Source organism: Talpa europaea (genome assembly GCF_964194135.1).
Source record: "Talpa europaea genome assembly, chromosome: 7".
Classification (NCBI taxonomy): domain Eukaryota; kingdom Metazoa; phylum Chordata; class Mammalia; order Eulipotyphla; family Talpidae; genus Talpa; species Talpa europaea.
Window position 1 is genome coordinate 90,808,131 of NC_140074.1, and position 16,950 is coordinate 90,825,080.

The 16,950-nt window shown below is 42.2% G+C and overlaps 1 protein-coding gene and 1 pseudogene across 6 annotated transcripts in view; one reads left to right on the top strand and one right to left on the bottom strand.

Moving 5' to 3' along the window:
- RABEP1 (rabaptin, RAB GTPase binding effector protein 1) overlaps window positions 1–15,772 on the bottom strand; it is a gene marked incomplete at both ends in the record, with an annotated part of 81,892 nt that extends 66,120 nt beyond the window's left edge. For all 5 annotated transcript variants that reach the window (XM_084236646.1, XM_084236645.1, XM_084236644.1 and 2 more), the window contains one exon: window positions 15,739–15,772. In XM_084236646.1, coding sequence (XP_084092772.1) covers window positions 15,739–15,772 — 34 coding nt within the window. The remainder of the gene's footprint in view (window positions 1–15,738) is intronic.
- Window positions 880–1,154, top strand: LOC311173326 (large ribosomal subunit protein eL43-like; annotated as a pseudogene). Its single transcript has one exon. The product of its transcript is annotated as a large ribosomal subunit protein eL43-like (transcript).
- Window positions 15,773–16,950: the final 1,178 nt, after the last annotated feature.

A 16,950-nucleotide genomic window follows, 5' to 3' on the forward strand; every position in this document is an offset into this window, starting at 1 on the left:
GAAAAAAATTAAAACTTAAATACCAAGAGGGGATTAATTAAGCATATTATGGAATTCACACAATGGCATACTATCCAATTACTTTAAATAACATTATTAACACATCATGAATGAATGTATGTTTAAGTAGGAAATGTATACTATAAAAATACTAACATTTTTATTGAACTTTAAGTACTTTTTCATACATTTTAATATACAAATGAAAACTCTAGAAAGATAATACACCAAAATGTTAATGGAAATTATCTTTGATGATCAGTTTTATTCTTCATGCATTTCTACATTTTCTGAATTGTTTGCAATAGGCGTTCTGAATTTTATCTAAAACTACAAAATTATTTGCAGAAATTAATAATTTAAGTACATGATGTGGGGGACCTAACTTGATAAATAGCTCATACACAAACAACTTAAAAGGATGGAAGAGAAGAGACCAATCGACTATGGGCGCTTTGGTGATGGGAGAGCAAGGTGACCACACCTGAGGGGAGAAACCGTATACTTTTAAAATATTTACAAGCATCTAAAACAACGGCACTTCATTAAATTAAAAAGACACAAACCAATACTTAAAAATTCAAATGATACTGGGGGAAAAAAAACTAACTCTAGTCAAGTATTTAAAAAAACAATTTTAAACACAAAACAGAAAATGAGATGATATGTGAGACAGAGGGGTCTTTAAAAGTATCAAAGCACTATTAAGTTTGTTCAAATGAAATCTTAAACTTCTCTATATCATAAATCACCAAAAAGCCAAAATAAAGTGACAAACTTAGAAAATATCAGAAGCAAAAAGGCTAATACAATGACAGTTATTTATAAATTAATAAGGAAATAACAAAGAAGTCTCTGGGCTCTGACATAGTGTGTGACATGGCCAAACACACCAAGGTCAGGACTGATGGTAAATAGGGTACCCATCATGGTGCCTCCCTCAGGAAAATGGTAAGAAAACTGAAGTTAACCAACACACCAAGTACACTTCCTCCCTCTGTGGCAAAACCAAAATGAAGATATGAGCTGTGGGGACCTGGCACTGTGGTTCCTGCATCAAAATGGTAGGTGGTGGTGCATGGACCTACAACACCATTTTTACAGTCACAGGGAAGTCTGCCATTAGAAGACTGAAGGAACTGAAAGACCAGTAGAAATTCCACAATTTGAAACACTGCCAGTCTATAATAAATGGAGTTTTCTGTAACAGGAACAAAATAAAAAAAGATAATGGCAAAGGTTAGTCAATGAACAAGGAAGAAAATGAAAACGAATAGCCAATATATTTTTTTTTTAAGATTTATTTTATTTATACAAGAGCTGGGGCACAGGCCAGAGTCGCGGGAGGGTGAGAGGATTCACCTGAGATGGAGCTGGGAGCAGAACAGGCAAACAGACAGAAAGCCCTGCTCAGGGGAGCAGCGGGCGAGACAGGAGAGGTCTGCCTCGCCATGTGGGATTCTCCCTGGCAAGCCAGGATCGAACCAGCACTGAGGAGGCTGCGGACAGCTCCACAGCACTGCGCTCAACCAGCTGCGCCACCAGGGAGGCCCAGCCAATATATTTTTTAAAGGCCAATCATACTAAAAACATGATTTAAAACAGCAGTAAGATACCATTGTTGCCTATATTATTGGCAAAGAAAATGTTAATATGTATATAATGTTAACAATGACACAAGTAGACATGACACTACTGTTAGAACTATAAACTAGAACTGGACCTTCTGAAAGGCAATTTGGCAACCATATCTCAAAACCAAAACTCATACTTCTTGATTCAGAACTCTATAAGAAATAAAGATGAGATCAAAGATTACTGTTCAAGGATGTCTCCTATAGAATTATTAATAGCAAGATTTTACAAATAATCAAATAGGCAATAAGAAGACTGTTAGAACACAATCATAATAAACTTTTAAAACCCATGTTTTCTGAAAAACGACACACAGAGAAACTTCACATCATAATTAAAAATAGCAGAGGGCCTCCCTAGTGGTGCAAGGGGTTAAGCACCACACTATGAAGCTATCAGATCCCTGGTTGGCCAAAGAGCTACCCACATGGCGCAGCAGACCTCTCCTGTCTCACCCGCTGTTCCCCTCAGCAGTGTATTTCAGTCAGTCTGCCTGTTCTATTCCCCACTCTGTCTCTGGTGAATCCTCTCACCCCCTGCACCTCTGGCCTGTACCCCAGTTCTTGTATGCATAAATAAATCTTTTAAAAAATAGCAGAATACAAAACCACATGTACAATGACTGTTTAAAATGCTGTTTACTTATAGCTATAAAACAGGATCAGAAATACACTAAAATTACAAAATACTCCAAATGATAAAATTATGGCTAAGTTCAGTTACACTTTCTTTGTACTTTATGATCCAAAAAAAAAAAAAAAAAAAAACAATTTGGGGCTTAATTCTAGCTCCGTTTTAATGACCTAACAGTTTACTTTGGTTGACCTGACCTGAGAGAGAGTGGGTAGAATAAAAATAGTCATGGGACTGGACCCTGAACAAGTACTACACTTTCATTTCCTCAATTGTGAAATAAGGATACTACCATCCTGAAAGAATTAAAGGATTAAATAATAGAATTAATGTATTTAAAGTGCCATAAGGTACTTTAATTACAAAAATGTTTCTTAAAAATACACATGCTCCTTAGTTTATAAACTCAATGAGTTGCGTTTTTTTTTTAAGGTTCCCCTTTTCCCCTTTATAGGCAGATGAGAAGAACATAGTAGGCAAATTTAATGTGATCATTTCAAATTTTATCTGAGTGAATAAATAACTAAGAATAGATCAGGAAAATTACAGAAAATGAGTAATGAAGGATACCTGGTTCTTTAAAATAGTAAAACATTAGGGCCTCCCCAGTGGCGCAGCGGTTGAGCGCTGGGTTGCGAAGCTGCCCACAGCCTCTGCAGCGCCGGTTCGATCCCCGGCTGCTCCCTGGCCACCGGAGGCGGGTCCCACATGGCACGCAGACCTCTCCTGCCGCCCGCTGCTCCCCTCAGCAGTGTACTTCGGTCCTTCTGCTTGCTCTGCTCCCTGCTCTGGCTCTGGTGAATTCTCTCACCCTCCCGCGCTTCTGACTGCACCCAGTGCTTGTATAAATAAATAAATGAATAAATCTTTAAAAAAATAGTAAAACATTAGAAAGTAGAAAGTAATTTTAACTATATGGTATAACATCAGAATAGATAAATCAATTGAACAACAAGCCAACCAGAAATGGACTCAGGTATTCCTGGATATTTAGCATAGAAGAAATGGTGGCACTTCAAAATCAATGGGGGAAAAACTTGGATCAAGAATATCTGGGTAGGGCCTCCCCGGTGGCGCAGCGGTTGAGCGCTTGGTTGCGAAGCTGCCCGCAGCCTCTGCGGCGCCGGTTCGATCCCCAGGGCCACCGGAGGAGGGTCCCACATGGCGCAGCAGACCTCTCCTGCCTTGCCCACTGCTCCCCTCAGCAGTGTCTTCAGTCCGTCTGCCTGCTCTGCTCCCGGCTCTGGCTTTGGCTCTGGTGAATTCTCTCGCCCTCCCGCGCTTCTGACCTGTACCCCAGTTCTTGTATAAAATAAATAAATATTTAAAAATATATATATATATAAAATGAACAGATACAGACCTTACAACCTTCACAAAAATTAATTCAAAATGAGTCACAGACATAAGTAAAATGTAAAACTATAAAATTTCTAGGACATTATATAGGAGGAAGTCTACATGACACACAGTATGGCAATGACTTTTTAGATACAACACCAAAGGTAGGAACCACAAAAGAAATAATTTTCATCAAAATTTAAAACCACTGCTCTGTACAAGGGAATGAGAAGACACGTCACACACTGAGAGAAAATACTTACAAAAAGATATTTGATAAAGAACTATTATCCAAAATATACAAAGAACTCCTAAAACTAATCAATAAGAAAATGAACAACCTGATTAAAACATCAGGGGAATTTCTGAACAGATACTTCATGAAAGATACAACAGATGGTAATTAAGCATTTGAAAAGATACTCAACATCATTCATCATTTGAGAATTGCAAATTAAAATTAGGTACCAATGCACAACTGAAAGTACTGAAATCCAAAACATGGACAACAATGCTGAGGAAGTGGAGCAACATAATTCTCAGTCATTGCTGGTGGAATGCAAATGACAGTTACTATCACATACTCTTGACAATAGGATCCAACAATCACACTCCTTGGTATTTACCCAAATTAACTGGAAACATATCCATATACACACAAAAAGTTATATTAAAGCAGCTCTATTCAGGCCTCCCTGGTGATGCAGGAGTTAAGTCTCAGCACTATCAAGCTATCCCCAGCCACTGTGGCATGAGTTCGATCCCCGGCCAGGGAGTTAACCCACATGGTGCAGCAGACCTCTCCTGCCTCACCTGATGTTCCCCTCAGCATTGCTGCTCCCCTCAGCAGATCTGCCTATTCAGCTCCCCACTCTGTCTCTGGTGAATCCTCTCACCGCCCCAACTTGTGGCCTATACCCCAGTTCTTGTATGCATAAATAAAATAAATCTTTCAAAAAAAAAAAATCAGCTCAATTCATAACTGCCAAAACTTGGAAATAACCAAGATATCCTTCAACAAGTGAATGTATGGGGGCCTCCCCGGTGGCGCAGCGGTTGAGCGCTGGGTTGCAAAGCTGCCCGCGGCCTCTGTGGCGCCGGTTCATCCCCGGCTGCTCCCCGGCCACCGGAGGAGGATCCCACATGGCGCGCAGACTTCTCCTGCCGCCCGCTGCTCCCCTCAGCAGTGTACTTCAGTCCTTCTGCCTGCTCTGCTCCCTGCTCTGGTTCTGGTGAATTCTCTCACCCTCCCGCGCTTCTGACTGTACCCAGTGCATGCATAAACAAAAAAATAAATAAATAAATAAATAAAATACTTAAAAAAAAAAAACAGGTGAATGTATGAATGGATAAGTAAACTGGTATATCCATACAATGGAGTATTAATCAGTCAAAAATAAATGATTTATCAAGCCATGAAAAGACATGAAGGAACGTAAATGTATATTGCTAAATGAAAGAAGCCAGTCTAAAAAGATAGCATATTGTGTAATTCCAAAAGGCAAAACTATGTAGACAATAAAAAGAAAAGTGGTTGGCAAGGATTCAGGGGGTAAGAAGAACGAATAGGTAAAACACAGGGGATTTTTATGACAATTATTCTGCATGATACTACAATGGTGGATATATGCCATTTACATTTGTCCAAACCAATAATTATACACCACCAAGAGTGAACCTTAATGTAAACAATGGACATTGGTGATAATGATGTGCCAATGTAAATTCACCAAGTGTAACAAATGTACCACTATGGTATAGAATGTTGATGGAAGGGGGAGTTCCCCTAGGGAGGGAGTATATGGAAACTCTGTGTACTTTCTATATAATTTCCTGCAAATCTAAAACTGTTCTAAGAAAGTCTATTAATTTTTTTTATTATAACCATATCTGTGTCCCCAGTGCTAGCACAGTATCTAGTCTATAATACTCAAAGAAAAATTAATACACAGTCCAGTACAAGCTATTTGTAGCTTCCCAATAAATCAGTTGCTACTTAATCATGAACTAGTATGATACAGGGGGTTAAAACAAATTGAGGGAATATTAACCTTTAGAGTTGATGGTCTTGATCAAAAAAAGAGTGCTTTAGCTATTTTATATCCAAGTCACATAGATTCTATGTCTGAAATATTTTCTCTAATTTTAGGTGCACCATTTTAAGAAGAACACTAGTAATCTATATTGTATCAAATAGAACGTCTGGCTAGAGAGCAGAGAAAGTCAAGAAGTATGGTGAAGGCAGAGAATCTTCACATGAGGAACTGCCAAAATGGAAAAACACTCATTAAATATTTGAAGACAAAGGCCTATGGACATCATTGAGAAAAATCCAAACTCCTTAGCTGGCAGCATAGCTTTCTGCTACTAAGGATCAACCCCCTCCTTCAAACCTGTCTTCAACAGGACTCACACTCCCATGACACCAGATTACTCACATGTTTCACCCAATACTGCACATGCTCCACCCCATCCTGCAAAATTCCTTCCTCTCCTCTAACATTTTCTCAAAGACACCATTTCCATCTGTCAAAAATTCTACACAACTTTCTAGCTCTATTCAAATGCCACTTACTCCAACATAAGGGATGCAGTAAGGCTGAAATGGAGGGAGGGTCCTATGTTAACTAAATTTCCTGAATATTATTAGATGTCCCTGTTATGTATTATAAAAATATTGTTAAATGTAGAAGTTACCACATTACTAAATCTACATGTTCTCATTTCTCTCAACAAACAACCTATAGCTCATATTTATTCTATGTTAAGCATTATGCTAGGACACCATCATCAGCCAGACAAAAATGCCCTGTCCTCAGGGAGGAGTTTGTCTATATTTACCACGAGACTTATAGGGCCATCAGGAAAGGAACACCTTTCTATTTTGTTGTAATATCCACAATACAAGGCTCATGCAATAAGCATTAAAAGTAAATGTTTAAAGAATGAAAGTATTAAAGAAAAAAAGATTATCAAGAAATTGTGTGCATTTTGATTGTAATCAAATTATATCAAGTTTATGATTCTGGGCCTCCCTGATAGCACAAGGGGTTAAGCATCAGCACTATGAAGCAATTTGCAGCTACTGCAGCACAAGTCTGATCCCCAGTCAGGAAGATGACCCACATGGCACAGCAGACCTCGCCTGCCTCGCCCGCTGCTCCCCTCAGCAGTGTATTTCAGTACTTCTGCCTGTTCTGCTCCCCACTCTGGTGAATCTTCTCACCCCACATCTCTGGCCTGCACTCCAGCTTTTTTATGCATAAATAAATCTTTTTTTTTTTAAAGTTCATGATTCTTACCAGGTCATGTTATAATGAGGCATCTAGAAAGTTCATGCTACATAAATTTAAGAAGTAGTAACAAAAAGAAAGACAGCCCCATTCCACTCCTAAATTCTTTTACAATGTCTCCTACGAGGCCAAGTCACTTCCACCTCTTTAGTTCATAGTTTCATGACCTGTAAAATGAGGAAAGATAACTAGTTTTTAGGATTAATTTCTTTTTCTCTTTTAAAGATTTATTTATGCATACAATAACTGGGGTGGGAGGTCAGAGCTATGGGGGGTGAGAGAATTCACCAGAGACAGAGTGGGGAGCAGAACAGGCGGATTGACTGAAATACACTGTTGAAGAGAGCTTCCGGCAAGACAGGAGAAGTCTGCTGCCCGATGTGGGTCAGCTCGCTGGCCTGGGAGATGCAGTGGCTGCGGAAGCTGCGTCTTAACCCCTTGCACCACCAGGGAGACCCCAAGATTCCTTTCAAAGATGTCTCAATACCTAATACTCCCTATAGGTTGACTACATCTAGAGAACACTAGGGACCATCTAAAGTCATTAACAACCAATGTCTCAAAGAGAATAAAAATGTTAAGTAGATTCAAAACCATCTGACAGGAGAAATAAAAATGCTTAGGAAAGACATGATGTTACCAACAAATTTCCTCAGATAAACATGGGGAAGAATGCCTTAGATTTCTTCACTGTGATCCTAGAAAACTAAAACCAGTGAGTAGAAATTATGAGGCAAGTTTCTGCTTAAAGGAAAAACATTAGAACTAGCCCAAACTAGGAAGTAGTTAGTTCTTTCTCTCCAGAGACAAACAGAAATAAGACTACCACTTGGAAGAAATTCAGTTATCTTAATAAAAAAACTGAACAAAGGTACCTTCCTTCATAGTCTTCCTATTCTTTTACTTGAAATAACAGGTTCCTCAGTGATCCAACAGCACTGACTGTGTTCTTTCACTAGGCACCTCTTCAGTTAACCTTAGTGTGCCTAAGGCCCATTCCTCCACTAGAGCATACATTTTTTGAAAGCAGAACCACATCTCACTCACTTCTATATCCCCTCCACAATGCCTAGCACAAAAATACTATGCAAAAAAAAAAAAAAATACTCTTGTTGAAGACTAAGTTCTCTTACTCTTAGTGAAGACTCAGTTCAATTCAATGACTATACAAAAAGAACTCATGAAATTTCATTGAATAAAAACTAGTCTGTGATGTAGTTCACGTTTTTTAGAAATTAAACCCCTTAAGATTCAAAGGTAGGGCCTCCCTGGTGGTGCAGGGGTTAAAGACAGCACTATTAAGCTATCGCCAGCCACTGCAGCACAAGTTTGATTCCCAGCCGGCCAGGGAGCTACCCACATGGCACAGTAGACCTCTCCTGTCTCACCCACTGCGCCCCTCAGCAGTGTGTTTCAGTTGATCTGACTGTTCTGCTCCCCATTCTCTCTGGTGAATCCTCTCACCCACCACACCACACCCCCCCCCCCCCGCCACACCTCTGGACTATACCCCAGCTCTTGTACGCATAAATAAATCTTAAAAAAAAAAAAAAACTTTAAAAAAACATTCAAAGGCAGTTTCATCCACAGGTATTCAGGAAAGACAAATTAAAGGTGTTACAATTTCAAATTAATGTGTGTTGGAACATCAGAATGAAAAGACCCTGGGATGAGCACAGGACTTTTGTGTTTCAGATCAACTATCTCTACAAGATTAGCATTTGGAAAAATTTGTCAAATTATAATAAAGCAAATACAAGAATTATTGAATAAATGGTATTAAGACAACTGGTTATCCATTTAGAAGAAAAATAAAGTTGGGTCCCTATGTCATAGCAAAAATAAATTCCAAGTACAGGCAGACTTCCCCAGAAAACCAGAAAGTGTTTTTCTTCCCAAGAGGCCCATCAATGATCCCTATACTTCAGAGGGTCACAGATGCACCCTCTCCAACAAAGTCTGGATCTGTTCTGGAAATGGCCACTGAAAGATCTGTTCCTCCTTAGGTGCTCTGCCTCAGCCCTACAGACAGTGGTTGCACCTTACAGCTTCTATTCCTGTATTCTTCAGGGTTTTCTTTTTCTCTTAAATAATCTGGTTTAGTTAATTCTTTGTATTCACGAAATATTAACTAAATAACTTCCAGCTGGATAAAAGTAGAAAATATAAGACAAAAGATCTTAAAAGTGTTAAAAATGAGGGTTGGTTTGCTTGTTTGTTTGAATAAACATGGAGTTAGGAGGATCTTCCTAATAAGCATGGCAAGAAATCTAGAAACCAAGAATTTTTAAAAAGGTCAGAGCAACATAAAAATTAAAGCATTCTGGACAAAAAAGAAAAAACATACAATCACTATCAAGGAAGTACAAATTAAAAAGCCATCATGTCACCATCTCACTTAAAGCCCCTCAGTGGCTTCCCCTACAGCTCTAAGACAAAAGACCACTCAAGACCTGTTCATAGCTATTTCACACCCTCTCATTCTCTCTACTCCCCCACACTAACCAACTTCCGTTGGCTCACACATCCTGCTTCTTCCCAAAAGGGGACTCCCGATCATCCCTTATATATCAGCTCCAGGACCACTTCCTCAGAAACCTTTCATGGCCTCCCTGATGTGTCAAACTTCTCAAATATAAGCATTCAGGAGTACTGCACAGGTACTTAGGTACTCTCATAGTACTGAAGCCAAAAAAAATGTTTGAGTGATCCTTAACACCTTTCTCTCTCTTGCATCCCTTATCTAATCCAAATGCTGTTGGCCATACCTTGAAAAAATAACCTCCACCATTACACCCTGATTCAATCCTCATCATTTTTTCCCTGGATTAATGCCTCTCTTGCCACCCTTTGCTCTATTACCAATGTATCAGTTGTACTGATTTTTTTTTAAACATGTCAGATCACATCACCACTCTGCTCAAAACCTCAAAATTTCCCTCAGGGAAAACCAATCTCTATTATCCTTCTAGGACCCCACAAGTTCTGCCATTGCCTCTCACCTCATATCCTATTATTCTCCTTTCTCTTCCTCTCTACCCAACCTCCCTCCCATTATTTCATTCCAGTCACACTGATCTCCATGCCATTCCTCAAACATGCCAGATATGCCCCTTCCTCTAAGGCATGTGAAAAATTGATCCCTATCTCTCCTTCAAGTCTGCTCAAAAGTCATCTTCTCAATAAGTTTACTCTGACCAACCTATTTAACCAACCCATCCTCCTTTACCCTGGCTCTATTTTTTCTTTTTTTCCATAGCACTTATCACCGAACAATACATATCACTTGCTTATGTTGTTTAGTTACAACTAATCTGTTTTTCCCACACTAGGGCAGGGCTATTTGTCATCTGTGCTACCCACTGATTACTCCAAATATCTAGAATTGTGCCTGACAAGTAGTAGACATTCATATTTGTTTAATAGTTTTATACTTGTCTATGGAATTATCTAATTAATGGCCATCTGATTCACTACTGAGAAACACGGTTTGAGTCAGTTTTGTTGGTCATTGTATTTCCTAGACCCTAGCAGTGGGCTTTGCATAAAAAAAGCATGGAGACATTTAAATGAAAAATATAACTTGTTAATCTATTAGAAAACACAAGAATCTTATCTAACAAGACATTATCCAGATCTTATAAGACTGAAGGGGAAATCCACCCTCTCATATACTGTTGGTAGGTACATAAATTGATACTTTTTTTTTAGAGTAATCTAGCAACAGTTATTAAAATTTAAGCTACTCAGAGCTCATAACCTTCTGTTCAATAGTCTCAGAAAAACAAGAGTGGGGCCTCCCTGGTGGTGCAACGGGTTAAGCATCAGCATTATGAAGCAATCGAGTTTGATCCCCAGCCAGGGAAGTGACCCACATGCCGCAGCAGACCTCTCTTGTCTTGCTCACTGCTCCCCTTGGCAGTGTATTTCAGTAGATCCTCCTGTTCTACTCCCCACTCTGTCTCTGGTGAATCCTCTCACTGCCTATCCCCCTGGCCTGCACCCCAGCTCCTGTATGCATAAATAAATAAATCTTTAAAAAAAAAAAAAAAAGGCAAGAGCATCTGAAAAATATGTATAAGCACTGCTTATAAAATGAAAAAACTAGGCCTACCTGGTGACCTAGGGGTTAAGTCTCAGTGCTACAACCAGGAGGGCCAAGGCAAGGGCCTGGGTTCAATCCCTGGCAGAGAGCTAACAACCCACCTGGCGCAGCAGACCTCGCCTGTTTCACCCACTGCTTCCCTTTGTGGTCTATTCCAGTGGATCTGCCTGTTCTGCTCCCCACTCTGTCCCAGGTGAATCCTCTCAACCCCAGTTCTTCTACGCAAAAATAAAATCTTTAAAAAAAAAAAAAAAAAAAGCTAAAAAACCTGAAAACAGTCTACTTCTCCATCAATAAAACACACAAATAGATCAGGCATAGTGGGCCTCCCTGGTGGCGCAAGGGTTAGTTAAGCACCACACTATAAAGCAATCCGTAGCCTCTGCAGCACGAGTTCGATCCCTGGCTGGCCAGGGAGCAACCCACATGGCGATACAGACCTCTCCTGCCTCACCCACTGCTCCCCTCAGCAGTGTGGTACAGTCAGTCTGTCAATTCTGTTCCCCACTCTGTCTCTAGTGAATCCTCTCACCTCTCCCCCTGCATCTGTACCCCAGCTCTTGTATGCGATAAATAAATCGTTTTAAAAAATCATACACAGTACATGAATGTGATGGAATACTTTAACAAGAATGAGGCAGATCTGTAACACTGAAATGGAAAGCAGTCTATGATCTAGTATATAGACTACAGGGTCCTGGCATCAGATCACCTGGGTTTGAATTGTGGCTCCCCCACTAACTATCTACAACTCTCGGCACTTTTTTCTCTATGCTTCAGTTTCCTCATCAATAAAATAGGGATAATACTACTATAGTACCTACCTCAATGATATGAAGATTGCCTGACATAGTACATGTAGAGTTTTTAGTATGTTACAAGGCCACGTAATCACTTACAAGGATATATAATAAACATTTATTATATGTTTATTATATAATAATAAACATCACAGCTAAACATTTGTTAAGTAAAATAGACAAGTGCTGACCCTATGTATGTTTAAAGCGTGTCCCATTCAGGGGTAAAAGGTAGCAAGTTATTTAACTATAGAAAAAAGTCAAGAAGACAGAAAACTTATTAGTGGTTAACTGCAGGAGACAGAAGACCTTTTTTTTTTTAAGATTTATATATTTATGCATACAAGAACTGGGATGTAGGTCAGAGGTGTGGGTCGGCAAGAGGATTCATCAGAGACAAAGTGGGGAGCAGAAGAGGCAGATGTACTGAAATACACTGATGAGGGAAGCAGTGAGCATGACAGAAGAGGTCTGCTGCACCATGTGGGTTGGCTACCTGACCGGGGATCGAACTCATGTTTCAGTGGCTGCTGATAGCGTGTCTTTACCCCCTGCGCCACCAAGGAGGCCCGAGACATATTTCTTAATATACATACTTTCTTAATGGAGGGATTTTAGAAGAGAGTGTTTTTAAATAAAAAAGTAATGGTGTAGGGCCCCCCCCTGTGGCGCAGCGGTTGAGCGCTGGGTTGCGAAGCTGCCTGCAGCCTCTGCAGCGCCGGTTCGATCCCCGGCTGCTCCCCGGCCACCAGAGGAGGGTCCCACATGGCGCACCTCTCCTGCCACCAGCTGCTCCCCTCAGCAGTGTACTTCGGTCCTTCTGCCTGCTCTGCTCCCCGCTCTGGCTCTGGTGAATTCTCTCACCCTCCCGCGATTCTGACTGTACCCAGTGCTTGTATAAATAAATAAATAAATAAATCTTTAAAAAAAAAAGTAATGGTGTAAAATCAGAGCAAATGTTTCAAAAATATAACTTAGATGTTAAAATATTAAAATCAAATGCTTTTAAATGATATTGTCTTTGAATTCTCAAGGGAAAATGAAATCAGCTGAACTCTTTGGCTGTTAAGATTTCTTGAAGATTAACTTCTCAAAAAAAATTACCAAATGAGTAAAAGAATAAGCAGAAAATAATACATTTCAATTAATATACAAATCTAATCTTTTCTTACTCTACATATCTACCTGACAAACAAAGGTATGCAAAAAAGAAAAAACAATGTCAACACAAAACACAATTGCTTCTAAGAATGTGTCAAAAGAAAGATTAAGTAAGAAATGAAGCAGTTATCTTTTACTGTCAATTTGACACAAAGAATTCTGCATTTTTTTAAATCAGCAGGGGTAGGAAACTTGAGTATGTTTAAAGTTAAAGCGTTAAGAAGTGGTCTATTCAAGGGATCAGGAAAAAGAATAACTATAAGAAAGAAAAAAATCAAAATCAACAAACAACTATAAACCAGAGACACACTATGGGAGGGGGGAGCAGAGAAAGGAGGGATTGGGGTCAAAAAGGGGGTTGCAATTGTATGGGGAATATAAAAATAAAATTAAAAAAAAAGAAGTGGTCTATTCAAATTCAGCCAAAGAGAAAAAGTAAAATCCCCAAAATGAACTTCTACAAAGACACTGACACAAAGCACTCAAATATCCCAAATACTCTGTTTCTAAACAGTAGTTGTAGTTTCTTATTTACTATACTAATTGTAAGTAGTGTCATTTATATAAACCAAATCTCATCCTAGAGTCACAGAATTTGCAAAATAGGGAATAAATTTCTACCAAGACTAGCAAAAATACAGTCCTAAATCGAATTTTTCTAGGCTCTTTTTCAGTGCTTAGTCACTTCTGCCTATTTACAAGGAAAACCATTTCACATCTCAAAGGAGGCAGGGAATTTTTATTCCAGACTGTCATGTCACCTGAGCTGCCTTAGACATTTGTTTCCATGCAACTCAAGAGAAGGAAGCAGCCAGCTAAGCATACTACCCCCTCCAGAACACAACCAGAAGCCAGTAGAGTACTCTGTATTCTGCCTCTGTCTGCACTTAACAAAGAGCTCTGGGTTTGTAGAAAAGCAGTTTTGTTCCCTAATACCAAATGCAAAAGGTGAGAATTAAAATGTAGCCTGAACTATCCCTGTCTCCTCTCTGATAACCACCAGAAGTACCTCCCTTCTCTTCTACTTGAATAGAAACAGCCAGCAGATTCTTCTGGAATTCCAGGTGTCTGCAGCAGACTGGACATGTTGGGGGGAAAGGATGTCCTGAACAAACTCCACAAATATGGTTTATGGACTCCACCCCCACTTCAGACCAAAGATATCTAAGACACCAAGAACTACAAATCCCATAATGTCATCATCAGTGAAGGGAGGACTGCTGGGACCTGAGCGTGCAGTTAAGCAGCCAGGTTTGGTATAAAACCAGACACGTGGGCCACGGGGGTCTCTTGAGTTTTTTGCCAGCTCTCAGCGTGCCACTGGGGTTCCAGCTCAGCAGAACTGGTAGGATGCATTCACGAATTTATCTCCCTCTCTTTCCCGAGTTATTCATTTCTTCAATTCCCTTTCTTTTGTAAGTAAACCCTTTAATAACCTTTTTGTATGTGCCTGCAACTAAGTATTATTATAAGTCCCTTTTAAGCCCGCAGGTGAGGACCTACAGTCAGATAACCCATTTCATATCGGGTTTGCCCTGTAACAGACATCTCTCCTGAGGTAACTAACAAAACCTGAAACTAAAGACTACCAAGCGTTGAAGGATACTTCCAAGAAAGTAGCTAGCCTTAAAACCTTAAAATCTGATAACATTGTTTCTGCCAGAGGCAAGAACAAAGTGCAAGGTTTTCCACGAAAGGTTATTTAAGAGACAACCCTAGGCAGAGGCAAGTTTTTAAGTACCTACTATGTGTCCAGCATGATATCCAAACATTCTACTCACTCTTAAAAATGCAAAGCACTGTTTACAGAAAAACACCTGTAAGTACTTTCTCAACTAGATTCAGTAGCACCCTGCCAAAAACGAATCACATTTTTTTCAAACATTACTCCAGGTAGTAAAGTCTGGCCCGATGTGATCAAATCATCATCTGAAGCAGAGTTTAGTACATTTCCCAGAGGTATTAATGAAGGATTCTGACAACCAACTTGGATTATTTAGGGCTGATTTTCCTTCTAAAAATAAAAGTGTGATGAAAGTCACCATTTCCTCGACTTCAACAGACACCACTCTCCTCGTTATTCCCAAATACCCCATAATAATAATAATTTTACGCACGTTTGCATCTTTATGAATAAAATATAAAGGCATTAATGAACTTCTTCTTGAGCGCGAAGACTGCAACCCGAAGAGGTTAAGGAATTGGCCTAGAGCTTGCCAGTAAAGGATCCAGGTCCTTTAGACTCCCAGGCCCCAGAACTTAAAATTAAACCACCCAGCTTCAAGGGACGCCACTAAATCCAGCTAATGTTCCCAATTAGTTTTCTATCACAAAATCTCTGCAGCTTGGCTCCGAAAGGGGGTGGGGGCACCCACCAACACCTAAGGCAATTCCTTTTTAACGAATACAGCGCACGTTCCCGATTGCCACCCACCCCACGGGCAGAACCCACGTGCCGGTCCCGGCGCTGCCTAAGCAGCTCGCTCTCCGCGCTCCCCGGCCTCCGCCAGGTCCCCGAGTCGCCCCACGCCCTTCCCTCCGCCTCCCGCCCGCGCCGCCCACCCCCTCCCCAGCGGCGGCCGCCCGGCCCCAGCCCCCCGGGCCCCCGCGCCGCCCTCGCGCGCCGCCCGTCCGGAGCCCGCACGCTCCCACCTCGGCCCCGCGGGGTTCCCCCCCGGCCCGCGCGAGCCCTTCCCGCCGCCCGGAGGAGCCCCGGCGAGCCAGCCCCGCGCAGGCCGCGCCCGCCGCGCCTGCCATGGTGGGCGCTCACCGTCAGGCTGAGGAGCCGGGCCCGGCTGCGCCATGGCCAGGTGGCCGGCCTCGGGGAGCGGGGATGGGCGGGGAAGCGGCGTCCAGCGCTGCCGCGGGCTCAGCTGGCGGGAGAGGCGTCGACCGAGCCGCCGCCGCCAGCGCCCAGGGAGGAACCGCTAAGGCTGGAGCCGCCGGTGCCGCCACAGCCCCGGGCAGAGACGGACCCGAGCGCCGACCTCCGCCTCCTCATCCTGACAGCGGGAAATAAGCAGTGCGCATGCGCGGGGGGATGGGGCGGCACGTGACGTCGCCCCAGGGAGGGGCGGGGCTTCTCCTGTGGCGGGGGAGGGGCGGGGAGGGGGCGAGGGCGGGAGGCCAGGCTGGAGGCGCTGGGTCCGCCGCGGGACGCGGAGGGAGGCTGCAGGGAGGAGGGAGGGAGCGGTGGGATGCGCGGGGTGGGGCGGAGGGGGGGCACGTGGGCGGCGAGGGAGACTCGGCCTCTTGGAGGGCGCCTCCCAGTCGCCCGCTTTGGCAGAGAAGGACAGGAAAATAAATAAAGAGGGACCAGGGAGGAGGCCGGCTGGTGGAGTGAGTGTGAGTCTACTCTGCCTCTCGCCTCACTGTGTGACCTTGGGCGAGTCATTTCACTTCTTTAAGCTTCTTGGCCTTCATCCGTATGATGACTGAGAAATTTTTTAATGAAGTAAAGTATGAAGCACTGTTTGAGACTTAACTTTTCCATTAAGCGTCTGTGTGCAACGTGGCTTCAGTGGCAGGGGCTGGGATAGACGCTGGGGAAAGAGCCCAGCCACTCTCCCTGCACTCCTAGGAGAGGAGAGACAGGCGCCTACAGCGCTGCCTTTACACCTAGGGAAGAGAGCAGGCTCCAGGCCAGTACTTTAAAGCCTGCCTCTAAGGCACCCTCTGATCTGTGAACCCAGAATTCCCTCCCAAATGCCTGGATGCTGTAGCTTCTCCCCCCAGGTCCATTTTCACTATGGCAAAATCATGAGCACCCGTAAAAGTAGCTGAGGGGCCACTGTGTTTTGGGGGAGGTGGCACAGTACTTGGACATCTGAGCTTCTGGACATCAGACCCCCCCTAACGCAGAACAGAGATGGGAATAGAGGGCAGATGTGCCATGAGCTAAAAGCCCATCAGGTCTGGAGCTCCTCTACCTCATTCAAGTGCATACATCTGAGTACAGGAATTCTAAATTTGAACCTGGTCT